This window comes from Macaca mulatta, chromosome 7, assembly GCF_049350105.2.
Source record: "Macaca mulatta isolate MMU2019108-1 chromosome 7, T2T-MMU8v2.0, whole genome shotgun sequence".
NCBI lineage: Eukaryota > Metazoa > Chordata > Mammalia > Primates > Cercopithecidae > Macaca > Macaca mulatta.
Genome location: NC_133412.1, coordinates 10,231,306 through 10,256,522, shown reverse-complemented (window position 1 = coordinate 10,256,522; position 25,217 = coordinate 10,231,306). Strand labels below are relative to the sequence as shown.

Below are 25,217 nucleotides of genomic sequence, written 5' to 3'. Positions count from 1 at the left end.
ACTGGGACTACAGGCACACACCACCACCATGCCTGAATAATCTTTTGAATTTTTAGTAGAGATGGAGTTTCGCCACGTTGACCAGGGTGGTTTTGAACTCCTAGCCTCAAGTCATCCGCCTGCTTTGGCCTCCCAAAGTGCTAGGATTACAAGCGTGAGCCACTGCACCCGGCCGAGGGCCTGTTCTTAATTCTGCACACTGCCCATGTTTCTTGATCATCATAAGATTACATACCCCCTGCTGTCTTCCTTTCTTCAAGCTTCGCAAGATGTCCCAGCCTTTCTCCTTTCCTTTTAGATTCTTCTAGTTTGTTATCAATATTCAATCCATTTCCACAGAAGCTTTGATACTGCCCAGTGGAACAAGTCTCAGAAATACTTTATTTTCAACAGAAAAAAAGACCTTAATCACTGGGATGGGTCCTTGCAAGAGGCAGGTGCTGCCTGTTGTCTTTTTAACCAATTAGTAAAAACAGTTGCAGGCTTCTGATGGGGTGACCCGGAGAGGCTGTTGTAAGCTTTGCTTTGGCAGAGGAACACCACAGCATGAAGGCAGGGAAAGTGCTACAAAACTAGAAGTTTAAGGGTATGTCTGGCTTTGTCTTTCTTTGGCCTTACATTCCTGTGAATTAGGTAGAAGCAAGGTGTTGTCTCCATTTGAGAGATGCAGAAAATGAGCATAACGAAGATGCTGTTGAGGAAGAAGGTAAGACCCCACAGCATAGCAGCAGGGTGATGTGATGTGGGTGAACAGGAGATGGGATGCCTTTTTTCCCATCTGGGTGCTGCACTTGAGCAGTATGAACTGGTTGGTACCGGTTGTTTAGCTTCCCTTGACCTCAAATGTCTTCGCCTTTAAAACAAAAGGTCAAGCCAGGCCGGGAGCAGTGGCTAACGCCTGTAGTCCCAGTACATTGTGGGGCCAAGGCAGGCAGATTACTTGAAGCCAGGAGTTTGAGACCAGCCTGGGCAACATGGTGAAACCCCGTCTCTATAAAAAATACAAAAATTAGCCGGGCGTGGTGACACTCACCTATAATCCCAGGTGCTCAGGAGGCTGCGGTGGGAGAATCATTTGAGCAAGGGAGGTCAAGGCTGCGTGAGCAGTGATTGTGCCACTGTACTTCAGCCTGGGCAACAGAGCGAGACCCTGTCTCAAAAAATAAATAACTAAAGCCAAGCTAGATAATTTCTAATATTTCTGAGGTCCCATTCAACCTTCCAGCAACTTGATTCTACCCAAATTATTCCTTACTCTTGTACTTCTTTTCTACGACACCTCATTTTACAGACATTTTTTGACTCCTTGTGATGTTACAATTTTCTCAGCTCTCCCCTTTTGTCCAAGATGCCATTTGTTGAATTAAAACACACTTCCTGAACCAAAAAACCAGGTCTTCACCCATTAACCCACCCATATCTTTATTCAGAACTTATTTTTCCCAGTCCATTGCTCTTAACTTTTTTCACCTGCAGAAATAGTTTCCCCACTCTTATTTACCCTTACTAAGTTTAACTCCTTTCTACTTTTTGTTTCAAACAGTTTTCACGTGAAGCTATTTGAACTACTTTGGGAAGCTAGAAGCGATTTGCCATTAAAATCAGGCCCAGAACTTGAAATAAGTTGGACGAGGAGAATCATGACAATTAAGTAGCTTAAGAGTGAAATGCGATCCTGTTTACTGTACTTTCACCTTACCTTTCTGAAGTCTGATGAGAATGTGGGGGTGAATTATCCAAACTGAATAATCACGAGAAGGGCTACGAAGAATAAGGGGGCCCTTAGGAAGTTTCTTCCACACAGTGTCCAATTTTTGCAAAATGATATTAAAAAATTTTTATTGCTGATTTCCTAATACTAGGAAAGTCAAGGAGCTGAGCTCTACTGCCTGTAGGAGATAATGTGCCTTTTGTTGCAATTGTTCTTATCTCACTAGGTATCCACTTATTAGACTGATGTTCTGTTTTTTTTTTTTTTTTTTTGAAGATGGAGTCTTGCTCTGTTGCCCAGGCTGGAGTGCAGGGGGATGCATCTCGGCTCTCTGCAATCTCCACCTCATGGGTTCCAGTGATTCTCCTCCCTCAGCCTCCCAAGTAGATGGGATTACAGGTGCCCACCACCATGCCTGTCTAATTTTTATAGTTTTAGTAGAGACAAGATTTCGCCGTGTTGGCCAGGCTGGTCTTCAACTCCTGACCTCAGGTAGTCCGCCTGCCTCGGCCTCCCAAAGTGCTGAGATTACAGGTGTGAGCTTCTGTACCCAGCCTAGACTGATATTCTTTTTGCCATGAGGTACAACTGGCTCCAGCTTCAATCTTTGTACAGCTGAGAGGACGGTGAGATGGGAGAAACGTGAAGAATTCACTGCTAGTAAATTCTGCAAAAGTACTATGCTCACATTTTTAAGTAGCTAGGTACTGATTGTTTTTAACGAAGAGTTATAACGGAATATCATGTCGGTCAAATGCTATCTATTTTTCATGTGTCCTTTGACTTAGAGTTGTCCCTCCATCTACTTGGAAGATTGATCACCCATATACCCAAATCCTCTCATACCTAAGTCCCACAGTAGGCTCTGGGAATCCACTTACAGAAAAAGTTGAAAAGTTAACCCTTCATCTATGCAGGTTTCACCTCCCATGAAGACTGCATTTTCCATCTTCTTTTGGTTGAAAATACAGGTGAACCCATACAGTTCAAACCTGTGTTGTCTGAGGTGGATCACTTTTAATCTGGTACAGATTATTTTTTGTAGATTTTTCCCCATGTTACACAGAAGAAAAGAATGGTCATCCTCAGTATAAGGTTGCTTTTTTGTTTGTGTGTGTGTGTGTGTTTTTTTGGTGAAAATCATTTTTGCACAGATGTGGCCGTTAGAGAGTTAATGTGCCTTGAGGTTAGGACAAAAGAGAGTCAGTTGAGGTAGTAGCAGGTTTTAAAGAACGAAAGCCTTTGCTTCCATTGGTTTTGTGTAGTAAGTGCTTATTTCAGCACATAATTAGATATTGAGATAATGTCCAAGAAAAGTGATTATTTCCCTCCCTGAAAATGTTAAAGCTTTAAAGAGATTCATTTTTCAAGACCAATTTAGATTGAATTTGTAGGTTGCTTATTTGAATATTATAATCTGAAGCACTCTTATTCCCTGAGTGACCAGCAGTGGTAACATTTCTTATGGTCATGAGAACCAGTGACTTGAAAGAGTGTTCAAAAGATCTGTTTGAATTACCGTGCTCCTCTTACTCGTGTTCATATTTAGATGGTCACTGATGGCTTTCATTCAGAATTGTTTTAGGTCCAGCTATTACTATTAGACTGAACCTGGGGGATAAAGTCCTTGGTTACAGTCTATAAACAGAGAGTCTCCTCTTTCTGAATAGATATCTCCAACTTAACTGCACATTTCATGGAGGTGGAAGGCAAGGGTGTCTTCATTCTTATGTCCTCACAGCCTCATTCATTGTTGGTGTTCGTTAATGACATTGGATGAAGAAGTCTTTTTAATCGAAGTCATGCTTCATAAATGAAGGAGAATGGTAGGGGCAAACTGGAAAACCTTGATATGTTTGAGCCCAGAGGATTCTGTGTCTCTTCTGTGGTAGGTAGATAGGCTTGATTTTTCTTTTCTCGCTCTTCCACTATTTTTTTTTTTTAAGAAAACTTGTAAATTTTCCCCCAAGTTATGCAAAAGAAAAGAATGGTCATCCTCAGTATAAGGTTGTTTCATTTATTTATTTATTTATTTATTTATTTATTTATTTATTTATTTTTGGTGAATTTCGTCTTCTGTGTCATTGAAGAGGATAAAGTATGCCTCACATCCCAGTTAAAGACCACTGATGAACTGGGCTGAAACCTTTGCACCTCAAGACTTAGCTGTGTGTGGTCTTCTATTAGGGAAGAAAGTGGAGCTCTGGGCTTGCGAAGAGTGGTTGAGAGTGTGGATGCTGGAGCCTGACTGCATGGATTCAAATTATACTTCCACCATCCACCGTTCCTGTGGACTGGCAAGCCATTTAATCTTTCTGTGCCTCAGTTTTCTAGCAGGAAAAAGAATAATAATAACAATTCACAATATGGTTGTTATCTGTATTAAATGAGTTAATATGTGTGGAGCACCTAAAACTGTGCTTGGCACGTGGTCAGCCCTTAAATATTAGATGATGTTATTCTCCACTTACTGGCTGTGTAGGTTTGGCAAGTTATCTTCTCTAGCTATGGTTGCTTACCTTTAAAAATGAGCCTAATAATACCTTACTTACCTAGAGCCAAGGGGAGGAAATCAAATAATCTCCTGGGACCAAAGACTTGACCCACTTTCCATGGAATTGTGTTGGCATCTGTGAGTATTGAGGGGATACTGAAACCTTATAATTCTGCTCCATGCCATGGTGCAGAAGGGTCAATAGCCCCTTCCGGCATCTGTTATATTTTGCCCAAATCTATAGAGGGGCCTGGAAGCTTATTCCAGAAATCAAGAATTAGTTATGTCTGAGAAAATTGAGTCTTTTCAGTTCATAAAAACAAAAAGACCAAGTACGTGCAATCTCCCACTGCCCCCTGCCATGTTAGAATTGGATGATCTGCATTGCTCGTAAGAAGACTGATCTTAGGCCAGATGCAGTGGCTCATGCCTGTAATCCTAGCACTTTGGGAGGCCCAGGTGGATGGATCACCTGAGGCTGGGAGTTCGAGACCAGCCTGACCAACATGGAGAAACCCTGTCTGTGCTAAAAATACAAAATTAGCCGGGTGTGGTGGCACATGCCTGTAATCCCAGCTACTTGGGAGGCTGAGGCAGAAGAATCACTTGAACCTGCGAGGCAGGGGTTGCGATGAGCAGAGATCGCACCATTGCACTAGAGCCTGGGCAGGAAGAGCGAAACTCTGTCTCAAAAAAAAAAAAAAAAAAAAAAAGACTGATCTTATGATCTGTTGTTGTGATGATTTCTTCTTTCCACAGTCTTGAAGAAGCAGATGTCTGATTTTAATCAATGGGTATTTCCTCTAGACAAGAAGCTTGTTCTGAGACTTAAAAGGCACCATTGAATTTTTCTGCAGTGTCCCGATGGCTTTTTGATTAAGTGTGCCTCAGTTAATAATCCCCAAAAATACTATGATCAGGAGCAAACAGAGAAGTACCTGTTTAAAACACAAGATCAAATCAAGATTTAGAAAGTGTTTTACTTTCTCTTGGTGGTTGGTGGGATGCAATGATATGTTTTTATCTGTGTGAGCGTTCCTTTTGAATACGTTGCTAGAAATGTGTTTTTGAATCAGAATTTCTCAGTATTAATACTTAGATTGTTTTTAGTACTGAAGAACATAGCTCAAGTTATCGATATGTGACATGTAGCCACCCCTTCTTGCAGATAAAGCAAGACGGTCGTTTTCCTTATGGCTACCATTTCCATTTTGCAGAAGGAATTACTGTTTGTGTTTAACACTTGACCGCAGTCGTCTTGGACCTTTGCTCAAAGAGAGATGGCAATTACTGTTAAGCCAGTTTGACTTGCCTCTCCATCCAGAACAGTGTCCTGTCCATCCCAGGCACTGATTGCATGCCTGCTGAGTGGGACTGGATTTGAAAAACGCTGAGCCCTTCAGGTAGACAGGCAGCTGTCCCAAGAGGCAGCTATGCAGCTAGGAAACAGGGCTGCAGTTTTTACCCCCATCCTTTGTTGCCAGCTTCCCAGCATATGAATAGCGTGGTAGAAACTACTCTGGGCTGATGTTTGGAGGTTGTTTTGTCTGTCCTGTTTTTGTTTGGGCAAATTGGGTCTGTGATAGAGATCTGACTGATAGAGACTTTTCACATGTTTTACCCTTTAGGGGGATGCGGATCCTTGGGGATCTTTGCATTGTTTTGTCTAATAGGGTCGGTTGTGTGTTACACTGTGTCATGCCAGGTTTCATTTAGTTGGCTGGGACACCAAAGGGGAAAGGGGTGTCCTGCTGCTGTCCGGGTTTCTAAGGAAGCCGGGAAGTCACAGCTGCTGAGCAGAAAGAAGCCTGCGGTTGACACAGGGAGTGTACAGGGTAATCATTCCTGCCGAGCCGGGGCTGTTTACTTTGCCACCGTGTTGCTGGTGGACGCTGGGTGTGGTGGGCGTGCTTGCCTAGTACCTGTTTGTAGAGCACTGACACAGCCAGGGCAGAGCTAAAACAGCAGTCATCTGAAACCAGTCGTGTGGGTTTTCCCTCACGGGCTTTAGCAGCTAAAATCTGCATTCCAGATGAAACCTGCAGGGAAGCGGAAGAAAGCACTTAAAAAAAAAAAAAAAAAAAAAAAAAAAGCTTAAAGGGCAGTAAATTAACTGCTTTGAGAGTTCTAGGCACTTTTGAGATGATCTATTGCTTTCTTTAATTCGTTTCCTTGATTGGTGCATTGTAAGTGGCTGCTGATCTGGGTGTATGCTAGTTTTTTGGCCTGGATGCCCCAGGCCTCTCTGATCATAATCCAGATGAAAAAGAAGGCCTGTGTCAGAAGTATTTCAGTCATTTTCTGCTGATTCACTTCTGATTCCCTTAGACTTCTCTGGGCAGTGGCTTAAGTTCCTTCAGAATCAGCCTGCCGGCTCAGCACTTTCAGAAGCCTTCACTTGCTCACCAATGAGGAAGTTGAATGCCACCAGGAGAACTGCCGGCCTGGGGCGGAGCTCCTCGTGAAGTCCTGGGCTGGGATTACAGGGCAGGCTGACTTTCCCTATGACAAAAAGGCTTTTGTCCCCGGGAATAAATACGGAAGTTTCAGAAGAGCAGCGTCCCGGGTCCGTGTGTAGTAAGGTGCACGGTCTCGGCTGCTTCTGGGCTGAGACTCCACGGACTTTTCCCAGTTGCCCTGGCGTACCATCATCGCACAAACCGGAAGGAGGGCGCAGTGACTTGAAAGAGACCAAGTGTGTTTGCTGTGCGGCTGACAGCCTAACTCCCGGTTCCCATTGCTCTCTGTCCTGTGAATTAAGAGCAGATGGAGTGGATAAACTGAGAGAGCGGGAGAAGGTAACACAAGTCAGAACTTCCACCAAGGGCATTACTGAGACATGGAGAACGTTGATAATTCCCTGGCTGGCAGTGATGTCTTAGAACCCGCAAAACCTGAAGCCGGACTTGAAGTGGCTCAGTCGATCCTGAGTAAGTTCTCTATGAAATCCCTGTTTGGGTTTACGAGTAAGCTGGAATCTGTGAATCCAGAAGAGAAAGATGCTGTGCTGAAAGCATTCCACAGTTTAGACGCGGATCCCACATCTCAGCGGGATGATCCCAGCAATGGCTTGGATCCTCGGGAAGCAGAGTCTCAGGTTTCACCTGACCTCGGAAATGATGAGAAAACTGCAAGGGTGGAGACAGAATCAGAGGGAAGTCAGAGAAAAGAAGCAGGGACATCTCTCCTTGCTCAAGAGCTGCTTCCCCTCTCTACTTGGAAAGGGACAAAGGACGATGTCCTTTGTGTTCGCGGGACCCTCGTGCACACCACCAGTGATTCCGACTCCGATGATGGTGGCCAGGAGCCAGAGGAGGGAAGCAGCACCCATGGCCCAAAGTCCCCTAGTGTTGGTTTATCTGAGCCATCTCAGGAGTCCCAGGAAAACCCAGGAGGTTTCAGGGAAGATACTGTCACTGGGGAGATGAATGGTGCAGAGCTCTGTGCAGAAGATCCTCAGAGGATTCCACCTGAGATAAGCAGCAGACTAGAAGCTGGCAATGGTGGTCTTCAGACAGAGTATCGCCCCAGCCAGGGCCAGGTGGGAGAAGAAGGGTCCCGAGTCCTACCTGCAGTAACAAGCCAGAATTCGAGTGTTGGTGTCACTGAGAGTGCCTCTTCTAAAAAAGAAACCTCTGGAGAGAAGTCATTCCAACTTCCAGCTTTTTTCAGTGGGCTTCGTGTGCTGAAGAAGGGGGCTACCGCTGAGGGGGGAGAGACCATCACTGAAATTAAACCGAAGGATGGGGACTTAGCTTTGCTCAGATTGACCCAGCCTGTGCAGAAGTCCTTAGTGCAGGCAGGGCCACAGACAGTGAAGAGTGAGGAGAAAGCAGCTGAGCCGAAGGCCACTCCCACTCTCCTAGAGCAGCTCTCTCTGCTGCTCAACATTGACATACCCAAAACTGAACCGAAGGGAGCAGACCCTGAGTCGCCCAGGAGAGAAGAGATGGGCTGCAACGCGGATCAAGAGAGCCAGAGCGACCCTGGAGTAGCCCCAACCCAGGGTGGTGAGGTCAAGCCAAAGCCGCCAGAGACGGCCCTGGAGGCTTTTAAAGCCTTATTCATCCGGCCCCCCAGAAAGGGAACCACAGCCGACACCTCTGAGCTGGAAGCTCTCAAGCGCAAGATGAGACATGAGAAGGAGTCGCTAAGAGCTGTGTTTGAACGTTCCAAGTCAAAGCCAGCGGATGGCCCCTCTGATTCCAAAAGTGTACGTAGAATTGGGTTTTGCATTTTAATATAAAATATGGTGCGGCTGTATTTCTTTCCAGGTTTCCTCCCAAAGTGAATCCTAGTTGCCTGTTAGTGATTCTTTTAGGTGGAAAAGGATTATAGTCAAATTATGTTGTCCTGTAAGGAGTACGGAGTTAGCCGGAGGTGCTTTTCATGCTTCCTGATTTTTATCTGGAATATTACAAGAGGGATATACATAAAGATGTGCAGGTAGGAAAAGGGTAACTGTCACCGTGAGTTTAAATGTTGATGGTAAATGCACTGATAAAACTAAGTAGCATGAGGAAGTGATGCAACATGGAAGTATAGCCCAAGTTTACAGGGTTTCCTCACCACTTAATTATACCTCCGCAGAAACTCTATCATTCCTTTGAAAGTCTACAATTTGGCAGAATAGGTGTTCGTGGTGTGATTAGAGTGTTCCACATCGAATGGAAGGATTCCAGATTGAGCACTGGATTTAGAATGAGACCTGGGTTTCTATTCTACTTCTGCCATTTACTGGCTGGGTAACCTTAATAATCTCCAAGCCTCAATCTCCTCATGTGCAAAATGAGGAAAATAAAATGGGTATATGGTTGTTACGAGAATTAAACAAAGGCAGTGCATGAGAAGCATCTAATTAATGGAAGCTGTTATTATTACTCAAAGAAAACTAACTCAGGTAATTTCTAAAGATGAGCGAGTACCTGTCCAGTAGATCTTAAACGATCATAAGAACAATAAATAGAATTTCTTGCTTAATATCAGTTCAGTGTATGATTATTGTTCCTTTTATATATTTAAAATATTCAGTTAGAATGTTAAAAATGAAAGTCTTTGGCAAAATTTCTCAGATTGCAGTTAAAAAACCGAGCACAATGTAGCATTCTCCTAGTTGTAAAAATCAACCCATATAAAAATGACTGGAATATGAAGGTAATCTCATTCATTCGTTTATAGGAATAAAAGCAAATTTAGCAGTGTGGAATGTTTGAAAAAGTGTGTCTTGGTCTACCACTGATTTTCATGAAGTTAGTTTTTATGTTAAATAATCCTGGAGTCTGGGATACATTTGTAAACATTCCTATAAATGTACTTTGGTGTAGTACCTTTATGTCTGTATCTTCAGGTCAAACTATATTTGTGCTTTTTGAAATTAATAAAAATCATCTTTTAAGGGTTGTGTGATACATGCTTAGCCTCGAGGTTTTTTTCGTTGTTTTAAATTTTCACCTCAACTGATCATGTTATACTTCTGGAAAAGGGTCACACTATGGAAAGATATCTCAGTTACAGTGAATGAGAGCAATGTGCAACTGGCCATTAAAATTAACTTCAGAATTAGGGTTAGCATGTCATTTTTCAGGAATTAATTGGCTATGACTACATTTCACTTCTTATTTGCCTGCTCTTTCCACAGGCTGACCATAGCCCGACTGAGCAGGATGACAGGACTCCTGGCAGACTTCAAGCTGTCTGGCCACCCCCAAAAACAAAAGACACAGAAGAAAAAGTGGGACTGAAGTACACTGAAGCAGGTAATGTGAAAAGAAGCTAGGGACCCAGGAATGAATCTCTTCCTGCAATGGCTTTTTAGTTCTAGCTTAGTTGACTCTCAAAATCTGGGGTTTTGTTTCATTATAAAATGTAATGCTGAAGGCTCTCTTTTTGGTTTTGCTGTTAAAGTGAACCTTTGCACGCTTATTGTTAACGAGCCTCTCTGAAAGCTGAAAGATGAATGCAGTGGAATGAATGAAAGGGGGCATGTGTGTGAAGCAGGAGAACCTTGGGGGACCTGATGGAGAAGGCAGATTGCAAATCCCTCAGGAAGCCGGTGGTTGGTCCTCATACAATTTTGTGAGCTGGCAGTGTTGCTAGAAGAGGCAGAGCATGGTTCTCTAGAGCTGTAATCTGATTTCTTGTTTGTCTTTGAGTAATGCTTTGGAGATAAAGGAACCTTGTGCAGAGTGAATGTACAGATACCATATCAGTTACTCGTTCACTTTTGTGAGACAAAGCTTTATTTAATGCATGGCCAACTTTAAAGCAACCTAACTCTCTGGAAACCTGCTTAGGAACTTTACTTGAATTTATTTAAATGAAATGGATATCTAGATATGGTTACTATTTAAGTGAAAGTTTCACATGAACTGTAAAATGACACCAAAGCATTAGAGGATGGGTATATAAGATATTAAGAATTGCATATGTGTGTATATATCCCTGAAACCTCTTTGCCTTCTTCCTGATATTTAGAGATTACCTATACATGGCTTATAGTTGTTGTTTTTATTAGGTGTGTGTGTATTAAGGTCTATCTATCTATCCGGTTATAGAAAAGTGCTTTTTTCCATTCCTGTTCATTGATAGATATGAACAGATCAAAGTTGGGTGGTTCGGTAGGTTTTCCCATAATATCAGATTACTCCAGTGATTGAGAACACACTGGCAGTGGAATCTTGAGATCATTTCTAGCTTTCATTTACACAGTTGCTGCTTATGACTCTGCAGGGCATTGGTTACTTCACAGCATTTTCTTTCTGTGGTGTTTGACTTCCAGGATGAAAACTCATATCCTTGATGAAAATATGGATAGTGATTTAAGTCTTCTTGCCCACATTTGATTTTCCAAAAATCATAATTGTATAAAAGTGAATAGCACAAGGGTGGAAAATGATTGTTTCCTCTAAGCAGAGCAATTCAGACACAGCAGTAAAGAAAGCATAAGGATGTTCTAGGTAATTGAAGCACAGAAGTAGCATAGGGCTGAACTTCTGTTTAACCCAAACTTGAATGGAAAATTTCCTAAACAACGTTAGGTCACTTTTTTCCTTTTGCTTTGTTTAGTCCAAATGCACTTAACTTTGTTTTCTCTAGGGTAATTACGTATATGACTGTATGAATGAGGGTCGTACGAATCAGGAATCAGCTGGCACTCAAATGGAGTGATTTGAGGAGAGTTTATTAGAGACCTGTCACAAAGGTACAGACCGGGTTTAGGAAAAGCAGTAAGAGAGCGCTACTCTGGGGCTAGTACCAAGAACAAGCTTTTACCACACCCAGGCCTGAAGGGGCAAGAGTAGGAGTGGCCATCAGAAGCTAGAACTTAAGAGGGAGGCTGAGTGGTGTGGAGACAACTGCTGGGCAGGACCTGCAGCCCTCAGCCGGGAGGTGCCGCCGGTCCGTAGTGACATGCCAGGCTGGATGCTGAGGGCAGACAGCCTGATCTCTTCTCATCCCACTCTCTGGTCCCCCACCGTCATTCCCATTGGCCAAACCCAGAGAGAAGTCAGCAGACCGGGAGTGCTTGAGCCTATCATTTCAGGCCTGTCAGTGGGGCCCAGAAAGGGCGCACACCTGGAGAGGTACGCAGGAGATCTCCTGCACAGTTACACTGCCACCACGAGTGCCCGGCAGGCCCTGGGCGCACGCAGGAGATCTCCTGCACAGTTACACTGCCACCACGAGCGACCGGCAGGCCCTGGGCGCACGCAGGAGATCTCCTACACAGTTACACTGCCACCGTGAGTGCCCGGCAGGCCCTGGGCGCACGCAGGAGATCTCCTACACAGTTACACTGCCACCACGAGTGCCCGGCAGGCCCTGGGCGCACGCAGGAGATCTCCTGCACAGTTACACTGCCACCACGAGTGCCTGGCAGGCCCTGGGTGCACGCAGGAGATCTCCTGCACAGTTACACTGCCACCACGAGTGCCTGGCAGGCCCTGGGCGCACGCAGGAGATCTCCTGCACAGTTACACTGCCACCACGAGTGCCCGGCAGGCCCTGGGCGGACAGGCTTCTCAAGCCCTCCTGGAGAAGAATCTGCACACACGTGCTGGTGTTGTCATACCCCACGACACGGGATTTCAGTACAAGGGCACGAAGACAAACTTCCGTTTTTATCATCCTGTGGGAGGGTTATATTTTATAGTATAATCAGTTCATAGAAAATATGACGGCTATTATTCAGAGGCTTGCTCTGTAGATTCCTGCTTCATCTTAATATGAGGGGTTTGTTTACTGATCTCAGAAAATCTCTCATAGGGTTTTAAATGTTCCCCTACATTACAAAATAAAATAAAACTTGAAGATACACAGAAAAGTCGTGAAGCAAAAGAAACTTTCTATGATTCTATTTCAGAGAAACTGTTGTCAATATTTTGAAACATGATAGGCCTATGTGAATTTAATACTGAAAAATAAAAATTTGAATCATTATAGACTACTTTTTTATTTAAACTCTTCAAATGATTTTTACTAATTATAAAAATTTATTTCAGTTATACATGATGTGTTATAAATAATAGTACTGTAAGTCTTTGTGTAGAAGTATTGTATCTTAGGATAAATGCTGACAGGTAGAATTGCTGTACATAAGAGTATACGCCTTTCTAAGGTTTCTGATGTATATTACCATGTTGCCATAGTTGTTTTTTCTTACTAAATACCTATCCCTGAGAATTACCATTTTGAAACTGTTATTTTACTTTTTATCACTTGTTTTTAATTTTACTGTATTTTGTGTTGTGTGGAAGTTTTAAATATTTACATAATCAAATCTATCCTTTCATTATATAATTTCTGATTCTTCTTTTAGCTTAAAAGACTTTCTAATCTAAGTTTACCAATGTTTTCATATTTCTTGAAAGATTTCCTTCTACTTCTTTTTTTCTCTCCTTCCATCACGCCATTTCATATGAAAAATTTAATTTGGTATACAGTCTGAGCTAGAGATGGAAGACAACTTTTTTTCTAAATTGCTAATTAGTTCTATAGCAGACTTTTATTTCCCCCAAATTTGTTTAGGACTGTTGGGGGCTTTCTGTTGTCTTTGATATGTTTGTATATTATGCCCTATCTTATTGTAGCATTACAATACATCTCAGAATCTGACGGTTCCATTTCTTTTGCATACTTTTTAAAAAATGTTTTTGGGTTTCCTCATATGTTCATGCTTCTAGAAAAACAAAATTTTTATTCGAATTGTATTAAATTTATAAATCAATGTGAGGTAGGAATGAGAATTCTTAGTATCTTCACCAAGAGCGTGTCTTATAAAACTACTCCAAGTTTCTTGACATTCAGTAAATTAAATATATAGTATCTATTTACATATAAATATATATTTATGTATACATATATATCTTGTATTTTTTTCTAAATATCTTCCCTGGCATATTTTTTCAAAGACAAATACATGGTATGGATTTGCTTCTTGTGATTTGTTTTCTTTAGAAGTCTAATGTGCTCATAAGCCTCTAGTGACTCGAGCATGCTAGCTTTATTGCAGGTGATTTTCTCCCCAGGGCCAGGGCTTGACTGGGTGAAGGACACATTTGGACTGACCTGTGGTGCCTTCCCTCAGTTTTACCGGGGTTAGTTCTTCTTCATGTTTTTAGACTCCTTTAAAATCTAGCAGTGATAGAAAGCCACAGAAGAAAACATGACACCGAATTTAGCATATATTTTAGACCCTCCACCCCACCCCACAGCTATCTGTGGACAGCTCGAGGTTCAGAGGAAGAACCTGTTCCAAACACTCAACCCAAAGCTGGGTTTCCTTTCGCCTCCATCTCCTATTTTGTATTATGAAGGACTGCCTGAAATTTCTCACTATTAAGAAATTTTAAAAATACATTGTCATGATGTACATCTCAAAATCCTCAGGGGAAGTGAGGTTAATGCTTTTGGAATTAAAATGATACCATTTAGGGAACTGTCGGTGACTGAATTGCTCACAGAATGAGAAAGAAACAAGTATGAAGAAAAACACTCATGCTTTCTGAATTGAATTGTGCATATGTGGTTTCTCTGTCAGTGTGCATCTGGAAAAGCTTTTCTCTCTACCTGCAGCATCTCAGAGCTGGCCGGGGCCTGGGGAATGGCAGATGTACTGCCCTGTTGAGTGTGAGGACCATAGCTTTTGTAGAGAAGAGAATTTAGCACAATACATTGTAGTTATTGGAAGTAAGCTAATTGTCCAGACATGCGGCATCCCCAGGAGATACATCTTTCCTCAGAACCTAGGAGCAATTCAGAAACATCCCTATTTAGAGTATTTTAGATTAAATAGAGAAATAACCCATCCCTCAATTTAATAAAGATCCACCTGTTTTCTGGTTTGTTTCTCGTTTGAATTTCCTTCATTATAAAATGAGAGCTGTTTGCCACCCTTCCCGGTAAGTCAGATATCCTTGCTTTACCAGTCAAAGAGAGCTGTAAATACCTCATACTACTTTATTGGCCTACTATAATTTGCGTTTTAATTTCTGCATTCATAGCTAGCGGGCTGCATTAGTCAGCAGTGGATTTTCCTTTAAAGTTATGTGTCCAGACAAATTATCCTGACTTTCTCTTTTACCGTCTGGGGAATGGGTTTGTTCATTGTACTGTCTTTCATAGACCCCTATAGCATGCTACCATCACTTACATGGAGTGATTGGATTGTGATAGCCTAGAAATTGGAAGCTGTACAGACTAAAGACCAGAAATGTCTTGCAGTTCTGGGTTGCAGAAAAAGGTTCACTGGGAAACTAGAGGTGAAGTGTATTGTGCTAAGCTTCCGCTTAGTATACGTACATAGCTGGGAGCTGTAGAGAGGAGACTGACTCTCCCAACATAAATGGGAACTAAAGCTTGACTTTTAGGAGAGGAATGGAAAGTGGGGACTGGAGACTCAAGAATCACATATTGTGTTCGAGGAAATATTAGTAAAGATCTTTGGCTCAGGAGAGTGGAAGCAAGAGATTAAAATACAGAGTCTCAGTTTTTAGAATATAAAAAACTGAGAGCAGCAAACAACTTAGGTCATTTAGTTCAACTCATTCATTTTACAGATGACAGTAGTGAGATTACGAATTGCTGAAAGATACACATAACTTATTAATACTCAGTATTGATAAATTATATGTAATAATTATGAGTTGGAATTATAATTTGAAGATAAAGATAGTCTCAAATTGAAGAGTGATGGATTAAACTTTTTTTAAAATCTTTTTGCCAGTATACCAGTATCTAAAGATCCAACAAGGAAATTACATGGGATCAGAAGCATTTTTTGTGGGAACATAAATTAGTATGGCCATTATGGAAAATGGTATGGAAGTTCCTGGAAAAACTAAAAATAGAACTACTAAATTACCCAGTAATCACACTTCTGGGCATATATCCAAAGGAACTGAAACCAATATGTAAAAGGGATAACTACACTCCCATGTTCATTGCAGAACTATTTATAATAGCCAAGACATTAAATCAGTGTAAGTATTCATCAATGGGTAAATGGATAAACTATGATATATATACACAATGGAATACCAATCAGCCTTAAAAGGCCGGGGGGAAATTCTGTCGTTTGTGCCAATGTGGATATGTCAGGAGGACCTTATGCTATGTGAAATAAGCCAGGCACAAGAAAGACAAATGTTGCATGATCTCACTTATATGTGGACTCTAATAAAGTTGAACTCATGGAAGTAGAGAATAAAATGATGGTTATCAGAGGCTGGGGATGTGGGACGGAGGGAATGGAGAGTCATTGATCAAAGGACACAACATTTTAGATAAACAGGAGAAACAGATTTTGTGATCTTTTGAGCACCAGTGTGATTATAGTACAAAATAATGTATTCTGTATTTCAAAATAACTAAGAATAAATTTCAAATGTCTCACTATAACAAACTAGAGGCAAAAAAGGTGATGCATATGTTAATTAGCTTAATTTAATCGTACCACATTGTATGCCTGTATCGAAACACCACATCATATACCCCATAAAGGTATACAACTATGATTTGTCAATAAAAAGTTATGCAGGTTATTACAAATTATGGGATCTGAAGTGAGTGGACCTGAACAGTAATGTAGAGCATATGAGGCCATCCTGGCTCACTGGACTCATCTGCAAAAACTCACTTGGTTGTTTCATGCTGTTCTTTTGATTCCTCAAATAGGAATCAAAGAAGGGAGTGAATGGTGCTTTTTATGCTATGAGGCATAAGCAATTTCAAGCAAATAAAAATGCTTCTAGTCCGTGGATTCTTGGAAAGTTCAGGTGAGGTTTATTCAGCTACCATTCATTGAGCCACAGTTTGTGTGGTAAAATGCATGGTGTATATGTAAATGGTTTTGGGAGGTACATGAACAAACTTTTTCATTTTAAGAGTTGTTATTTCAGTGGTTTGACTGGGTTTTAGAGAAAATAAAACCAGGGCATTCAGTCTACTTTGAGACCTCTTTTGGGAAGATTAGAATGAGGTTGATAGGCCATATTCTATACCACATTTTTACAAACATCTTTCAATAGTCATTGTCTTTCTCATAATTTCTCTCCAGGTGGCCTCGTTTTTCTTCTCTTCTGCAAATCTCTGTCTATTGTCAGCCACCAAGTGGTCTTTCTCTGGATCATCCACCAAGTGGCCTCTCCACCATCTTGGCTTCAGCCTTCTCCACCACCAGCCCCACCACACCTTTCCACCACCAGCCCCATCATACCTTTCCACCACCAGCCCCATCATACCTTTCCCCACCAGCCCCATCACACCTTTCCCCTAGCAGCCCCATCACACCTTTCCCCCAGCAGCCCCATCACACCTTTCCCCACCAGCCCCATCACACCTTTCCCCCACCAGCCCCACCACACCTTTCCCCCAGCAGCCCCATCACACCTTTCCACCACCAGCCCCATCACACCTTTCCCCACCAGCCCCATCACACCTTTCCCCACCAGCCCCACCACACCTTTCCCCCAGCAGCCCCATCACACCTTTCCACCACCAGCCCCATCACACCTTTCCCCCACCAGCCCCACCACACCTTTCCACCACCAGCCCCACCACACCTTTCCCCCACCAGCCCCATCACACCTTTCCCCACCAGCCCCATCATACCTTTCCCCCACCAGCCCCATCACATCTTTCCCCCACCAGCCCCGTCATACCTTTCCACCACCAGCCCCATCATACCTTTCCCCCACCAGCCCCATCACACCTTTCCCCCACCAGCCCCATCACACCTTTTCACCACCAGCCCCATCACACTTTTCACCACCAGCCCCATCACACCTTTCCCCCACCAGCCCCATCACACCTTTCCCCCACCAGCCCCATCACACCTTTTCACCACCAGCCCCATCACACCTTTCCCCACCAGCCCCACCACACCTTTCCCCCACCAGCCCCACCACACCTTTCCCCCACCAGCCCCACCACACCTTTCCCCCAGCAGCCCCATCATACCTTTCCACTACCAGCCCCACCACATCTTTCCCCCACCAGCCCCACCACACCTTTCCCCCAGCAGCTCCATCATACCTTTCCCCCACCAGCCCCATCACACCTTTCCCCCACCAGCCCCACCACACCTTTCCCCCACCAGCCCCATCACACCTTTCCACTACCAGCCCCAGCACACCTTTCCCCCACCAGCCCCATCACACCTTTCCCCCACCAGCCCCAGCACACCTTTCCCCCACCAGCCCCAGCACACCTTTCCCCCAGCAGCTCCATCATACCTTTCCCCCAGCAGCCCCACCACACCTTTCCCCCACCAGCCCCACCACACCTTTCCACCACCAGCCCCACCACACCTTTCCCCCAGCAGCCCCACCACACCTTTCCCCCAGCAGCCCCACCACACCTTTCCCCCAGCAGCCCCACCACACCTTTCCCCACCAGCCCCATCACACCTTTCCCCCTCCAGCCCCACCACACCTTTCCCCCACCAGCCCCATCACACCTTTCCACCACCAGCCCCACCACACCTTTCCCCCAGCAGCCCCACCACACCTTTCCCCCAGCAGCCCCACCACACATTTCCCCCACCAGCCCCACCACACCTTTCCCCCAGCAGCTCCATCATACCTTTTCACTTGCAGTTTAGTTCCTTCCGCTCAGTCCACTTTTCGTGTGCTTATAGCCATCAACTAGCTCAGCAAATAGAACACCCTCTCCTTAGAAACCAGATGGGAAATTGTAAATAACATTTTTTTCTTTTTCTGTAGAAAGAACAGCTTATTTCTGAGAAATAACTAAACCCAAAGTTGCAATAGGTAAACTCTGAAGCACTTTTCCCCCCAAGATAAAGGGAAGCACTTGATGAGGGGTGAGAACGTGAGATGAGAATGTAGAAAACGATTTCAGAGGGAAGGGAAAGTAGGACCGGGGAAGTCCAGAAGACATAATTAAGTTTGGCATTGCTTTTACTGCAGGGTTCATGGGTTTGAGCATCAACTCAACTTGAGTTTGAAGCTTTGGCTCTGTCATGTGCCAGCTATGACATGGGGCAGGATAATTTACTACTTTGGATTTTCATCCTTGTCTCTAAAAATGAGGGTAATGATAGTTTTAAACAATTATTGTAAAGATAAGACAATATCTATGAAGTCCAACTGCAGCACTACTTTTTTTTAAACCAGTTTTTATAGAAAAATAACAAAAATAGAGAAAATTACACAAGAGTGTATAGCTCTGAGTTATAGCAAAGTGAACACTCCCAGGTAACCACGATGTAGATCAATAAATAGTGCATCTTTAGCACAACAGAAGGTTCCTTCTTGCCCCCTTCCAATCGCTACAGTTTCCCTTTCCCTCAAAGAAAACCACTATCCTAACTTCTAACACTATAGGTTAGTTTTATCTGCTTTTCTTAAGATGGAGTCTTGCTCTGTTGTCCAGGCTGGAGTACAGTGGTGCCGACTCAGCTCACTGCAACCTCTGCCTCTGGGTTCAAGCAATTCTTCTGCCTCAGCCTCCCGAGTAGCTGAGATTACAGGTGTGCACCACCATGTCTGGCTAATATATTTGTATTTCTATTAGAGATGGGGTTTCGCCATGTTGGCCAGGCTGGTCTTGAATTCCTGACCTCCAGTGATCCGCCTGCCTCAGCCTCCCAAAGTGCTGGGATTACAGATGTGAGCCACTGTGCCTGGCCTAATTTCATCTGCTTTTGAACTTAATATAAATGGACTCATTTTATGTCTGACTTCTTTCTGTTAACATTATGCTTGTGAGAATCATATATGTTGCTGCGTGTACCTATAGTTCATTTATTTTCATTGCCCTATAGTATTCCATTGTATGAATGTATCACAGTGTATTTATCCAATTCTAATGCTGGTGGACACTGATGTTGTTCAAAGTTTGTGGCTCTTATAATGCTAAATCAAGTTAAGCCTAAAGCTGCCTCCTTATGTATTTTAAGTTCAACCTAAAGGCTTCTATGTACGTAGTGAACTATAACCCAAATGGAGGTGTAGAAAATGGTAGCCTATTCTTGTGGCAATCACTGAGTTTTGGCTTGCAATCAAAGGGGGCCAGCTGTTCAAACTGTGTTAAAATAAGGTAAGTGCTGAGCTGTAACCAATCTGGCTGTTTCTGTACCTCACTTTGGTTTTCTGTATGTCACTTTCCTTTTTCTGACTATAAATCTTCTTCTGCCACATGGCTGCACTGGGGTCTCTCAGCCTGCTCTGGCCCAGGCTGCACTGGGGTCTCAGACTGCTCTGGCCCAGGCTGCACTGGGGTCTCAGCCTGCTCTGGCCCAGGCTGCACTGGGGTCTCAGCCTGCTCTGGCCCAGGCTGCACTGGGGTCTCTCAGCCTGCTCTGGCCCAGGAGGCTGCACTGGGGTCTCTCAGCCTGCTCTGGCCCAGGCTGCACTGGGGCCTCTCAGCCTGCTCTGGCCCGGGCTGCACTGGGGCCTCTCAGCCTGCTCTGGCCCGGGCTGCACTGGGGTCTCTCAGCCTGCTCTGGCCCGGGCTGCACTGGGGTCTCTCAGCCTGCTCTGGCCCGGGCTGCACTGGGGTCTCTCAGCCTGCTCTGGCCCGGGCTGCACTGGGGTCTCTCAGCCTGCTCTGGCCCAGGAGGCTGCCTGATTCTCCCATTCTCCTTTGCTCAGTTAAACTCTGTTACATTTAATTTCCCTAGGATTTTTCTTTTAATGACAAACATTGCTCTGAACATCCTTGGACATGCCTTTTGGTAAATGCAGGAAGACATTTCTTTTGGGTGTATACCTGAAAATAGAATTGCTGGTAATAGGGCATATCTGGATTCTGTCAGCAGATGATGCTAAACACTTTTTCAAATGGATTTTCATCTGTTTATACGTCCACCAGCAGCATATGACGGTGCTGGTTGCTCCACATTCGTGTCGTTTGGTATGTTTGGTTTTTCTTATTTGAGCTCATTCTGGTTTTAATTGATATTTCGTTGATCACCAGGCAGGCCGAGCACTTTTTCATGGCCATTGCGTATCCTCTTGTGGGGTGCCTGTCTGAGTCACTTGTTCAATTTTAATGAATTGTCTCTCTTTTTTGTATTGATTTGTAGAGAAGTTATTTTTATATGCTGAATTTGAACCCTTTGCTTAAGTGTGTTGCAAGTATTTTTTCTCTCTCTCAATAGTGGTTTTTGATTAGTGTAAATTCTCAGTTTTACTCTAATGAATCTGGTTTTATTGGTTAGGGCATTTTAAGCCTTCTTAAAGTTATTTTTCTAACCCAATCATGAAAATATATATATTTTAATTATCTTTAAAAATTATTAGCGTTCTTCATTTGTCATTTTAGAGCTACAATATACTGGGTATTGATTTTTTGTTTTTTTGTCTATGAGTTGAAGTACAGTCAAATTTGTTTTTAGATCAAAATTACCCAGAATTGTTTATTGAAAAGCCTACCTTCACCTTCTGGGCTGTATTCTGTTCCACTGTTCTGTAGCTTTGTCTAGCCTTGTACCAGTTTCACACTATCTTAATGACTGTGTGAACACAAAACCTGACAACATGTACCCAAGGTGATCAGGATACAGCTTGCTTTTGTACATTTGAGGGAGACATAATACATTAATCAATAGATGTGAGGTTTTCACTGGTTCAATCTAGAAGGATAGGACAACTCGAAGGGGTGAGGGGACTTCCAGGTCATAGGTAGATTCAAACATATTTTGATTGGCAATTGGTTGAAACAGTTATTATGAGAGAGAGGAATGTCTGGATTAAGATAAGGGATTGTGGAGACCAAGGTTTTATCATGCAGTTGAAGCCTCCAGATAGCAGGCTTCAAAGAGAATAGATTATAGATGTTTATCAGACTTAAGGTCTGTGTTGACATTAATGCTGCAGGGGAATAATGAGGCACGTCCAATCCCCACTTCCTGTCATGGCCTGAACCAGTTATTCAGGTTAAATTTTTTGAATGCCGTGGCTGAGGAGAGAGTCCATTCAGATAGTTGCAGGGGATGGAGGGCTTCAAATTGTATTTCTGGTTTACAACTATAGCTCTGTAATCAGTTATGATACCCTGCTAGAGTGTGTCCTTGTTGCTTGGTTACTCTCAGCTCTTTGTATTTCCATATAAGATACAAGTAGCTAGAACTGTTCTATGAATAATCAAGCAATATAGAGTTTTAAATAACGGAGACATAACAGCTTTCACCAAAAACTATTGGAAAGAATTTCAGCCTGCATTTTCTGGAAGCTGTGATTGGCTTTATGTCTGCCTTATGGCGGAATCCCTCATTTCTTCAACTCCCTTTTGATGTTTGCAAAGTGTTTAGTTTTCTTTCTCTCTGTCTACTCTACTGTGACCATTTCATGTAGAAGAGGAGGGAAAGGGTAATTGGGTTTGAGAAATAGATTGCTCTTGCTTCTCAGTATGAAGTAGTATGTGTCAGGCCTCTGAGCCCAAGCTAAGCCATCATATCCCCAGTGACCCACACGTATACATCCAGATGGCCTGAAGCAACTGAAGATCCACAGAAAGTAGCCTTAACTGATGACATTCCACCACTGTGATTTGTTTCTGCCCCACCCTAACTGATCAATGTACTTTGTAATCTCCCCCACCCTTAAGAAGGTTCTTTATAATTCTCCCCACCCTTCAGAATCTACTTTGTGAGATCCACCCCCTCCCCCCAGAACATTGCTCCTAACTCCACCACCTATCCCAAAACCTATAAGAACTAATAATAATCCCACCACCCTTTGCTGACTCCTTTTTGAGACTCAGTCCACCTGCACACAGGTGACATAAACAGCGTTGTTGCTCACTTGGCCTGCTGCACTCAGCCCCTTGTTTGAGTGAGCACATGAGTGAGCGAGTACGGTGTTTGACTAGCAGCCCCAAGCGCCAACATAGGAGCAACTTCCGTGCAGGGTCTGTTGCCAGACCAGGCATGTTACCTCAAGGTAGGAGTGCCTGTGACCCCGAAGCCTCAGAGGGAATGTTAGTGTGCTAATTAGCTTTTTGAGTTCTGCTGTCTGCAACCCGACGGATGGTGGTACATTAGCAGCCCAGTCAGCAGTGTGGCTGCTCTCCACCAGTGAGGGCAAAGGCTTTCAGAGTACCCACGCTCAGTGGGTTCCAAGCTCTTGTCCAGTGCCCAAGAAGAATGAGGTCACACTGACGATTGAAGGGTGATGAGAGCGGAGGATTTTATTGGTCAATGGAACAGCTTTCAGCAGGAAAGGGACTATGGGGAGTGGGGGTGATCCCACACTCCCACAGTCAGGTGGTTTCTCTCCCTGTGGTTGGGTCTGGGGCATTTTATGGACTCAGAGTGGGTAGTGCATGCTGATTGATTGGTTTGTGAGTATGCAAAAAAGTTTACAGCGAAGATGCTACTCAAAGGTGGGCATGACATTGCAGAAAACCAATTAGAAAAGGGTAGGTATATATAAAATAGGTGAAGAGTAGGGATCAATCAGAGGAAAGCGCACCAAATGGGAAGATAAGTTCTCAGTCTGGTCCAAGTATTTAACTTATAGCTTGGCTTTCAGGCTTTAAACTGTGTTTAGCTTGGAGGTGCAGTTTCACCAGGGACCTGCCCCTATCTGCCTTGGCATTTGGCTGCCTCCTGTCAGTATCATTGTGAAGCTGAGCCTGTAAACCTGTGGAGTCTGATGCTAACTCTAGTGTCAGAATTAAATTGAATTGTAGGACACCCAGTTGACATCACAGAGTTGGTGTTGATACTGGAGAACTGGTTGGTATCAGAAAAACACATCAGACAGGTGAAATAGTTATTTTCCTTTTTGTGTGTTTAAGTCTTTGATTCTATGCATGTGTATTTGCATGGTTATATACATGTTGAGCCCAGCATTTTTATCAAGTACGTTTTTATCCTATGAATGTTTTCCATGTTTTTTTTCCATAGTCTTCATATTAACCATTTTTAGTGGCTACATGCTGACGATAATTTTAATAAAATACTTTAAATCAAGTATTTTCAGACATTGCAGTTGGGAAACTAGAATCTCAAGGCAAGCCACCAGCCTAGTTATATATAGTGTTCATGTATTCTTTGAACTGGAAGGAACCTTGAAGAACATCACGTTTAGCTCTCTCCTTATTGAAGAGAAATGGATGTCCAGAAAGGTTATCACACTTGCTAATTAGTGATAGTGTTAGCAGCAGCCTCAGTTCTTTCCTCCTCGGAAGAAAGAATTTGACCAAGGGACATAAGGCAGAGTGAGAGACCAAGGCAAGTTTTATAGCAGGAGTGAACATTTATTAAAAAAAAAAACTTTAGATCAGGAACAAAAGGAAGTAAAGTACACTTCGAATAAGGCCAAGTGGGTTACTTGACAGATCAAGTGCAGTGTTTGACCTTTGACTTGGGGTTTTATACGTTGGCATGCTTCCAGGGCCTGCGTCCTTCTCCCCTGATTCCTCCCTTCGAGTGGGCTGTCAGCATGTGCAGTGGCCTGCCAGCTCTCAGGAGGGGCTGCATGTACAGTGTGTTTACTGGAGTTGGTACACGTGCTCACTTGAGGCATCTTTCCTTTACCAGTCAAGTGTTTCTAGAGGACGGTCATAAACCAGTGAAACTCTGCCATTTTGCCTCTTCATGCCCATGCTTGAGCCCACTCACTCAACTCCTGAGATCTTATCAGGAAGCTGCTGATCACCAGTTGCAGGTGTTTAATATATCTATTGGGAGACTGCCGTTCTCTAGCACCAGCTGTGACCAGTTATTATTCGAGAGGCACTGTCACAACCACCTGACTATCACCTGATGGTTGCCTGGCATCCTGGTGGTGGGAGGGGACCCTCTCCTGCCCTGCTCATGTCTGACTGCCTACTTACTGTAACAATGGAACCAGGAATGGTCTTCTGACTTCCAATTTAGTGTTTATTTTTTCTTTCCATTTTTAATGTGGCCCCCATTTCTTTCAGCCCAGCCCTAATTCACCTCAGCCTTTCCTGGATTGTTTTATTAAATTCTGATTAAAGAGGACACATCTGATTCTCAGGAAGGGTAGAAGGATAGAAGGAAGCAGTCTAAAAAATCCAAAGAAACATGCCCTGGAATCATCATACCTAATTCAAAGAGTGGAAATACATAGGAAAAAGCAAAAATCATCCTTCATTCTGTGTCCCCTGTTCCCTCTGCCTTCTTAAAGGGGGGTCTTGTGAACAGTTACTTATATCGCTTCTCACACACTTCTATATGCACTCATGCATACATGTACACTGAGTGACACATCACACAAACTATTTCCACACAAATGGGGTTATACTATAAAATAAGTTCTAAGATGAGCTGCTTTTTACAATATACGGAAACCTTTCCAGGTCAGTACGTACAGAGCACTCTCCTTCTTCCTCATTATTTTAATGGCCTCATAGTATTCCATACAGTAGTAATTTATAGACCTATGCCTGTATTAATGAACCTTTTAATTGCTTAGAATCTTTCACTGCAAATAATGCTGTCATTAAATTCTTGTATATTCATTTTTATGCATACCTTGATAGGTTTGAAGTGGAATTGTTGTATCCTGGCCCACT

General features: G+C 43.3%; 1 protein-coding gene across 2 annotated transcripts in view; it reads left to right on the top strand.

The window, feature by feature from the left end:
- The window catches only part of FMN1 (formin 1), a 378,430-nt gene that overhangs the window by 82,504 nt on the left and 270,709 nt on the right, over nt 1-25,217 (top strand). Inside the window, exons 1-2 of one of the 2 annotated variants that reach the window (XM_015141787.3) lie at nt 5,988-8,418; nt 9,844-9,961. In XM_015141787.3, the coding sequence (XP_014997273.3) occupies nt 7,045-8,418; nt 9,844-9,961 (1,492 nt within the window). In that variant the 5' untranslated portion in view covers nt 5,988-7,044. Of the gene's footprint in view, nt 1-5,987; nt 8,419-9,843; nt 9,962-25,217 lie in introns of those variants that run through there. The other variant, XM_015141784.3, reaches the window with a different exon arrangement.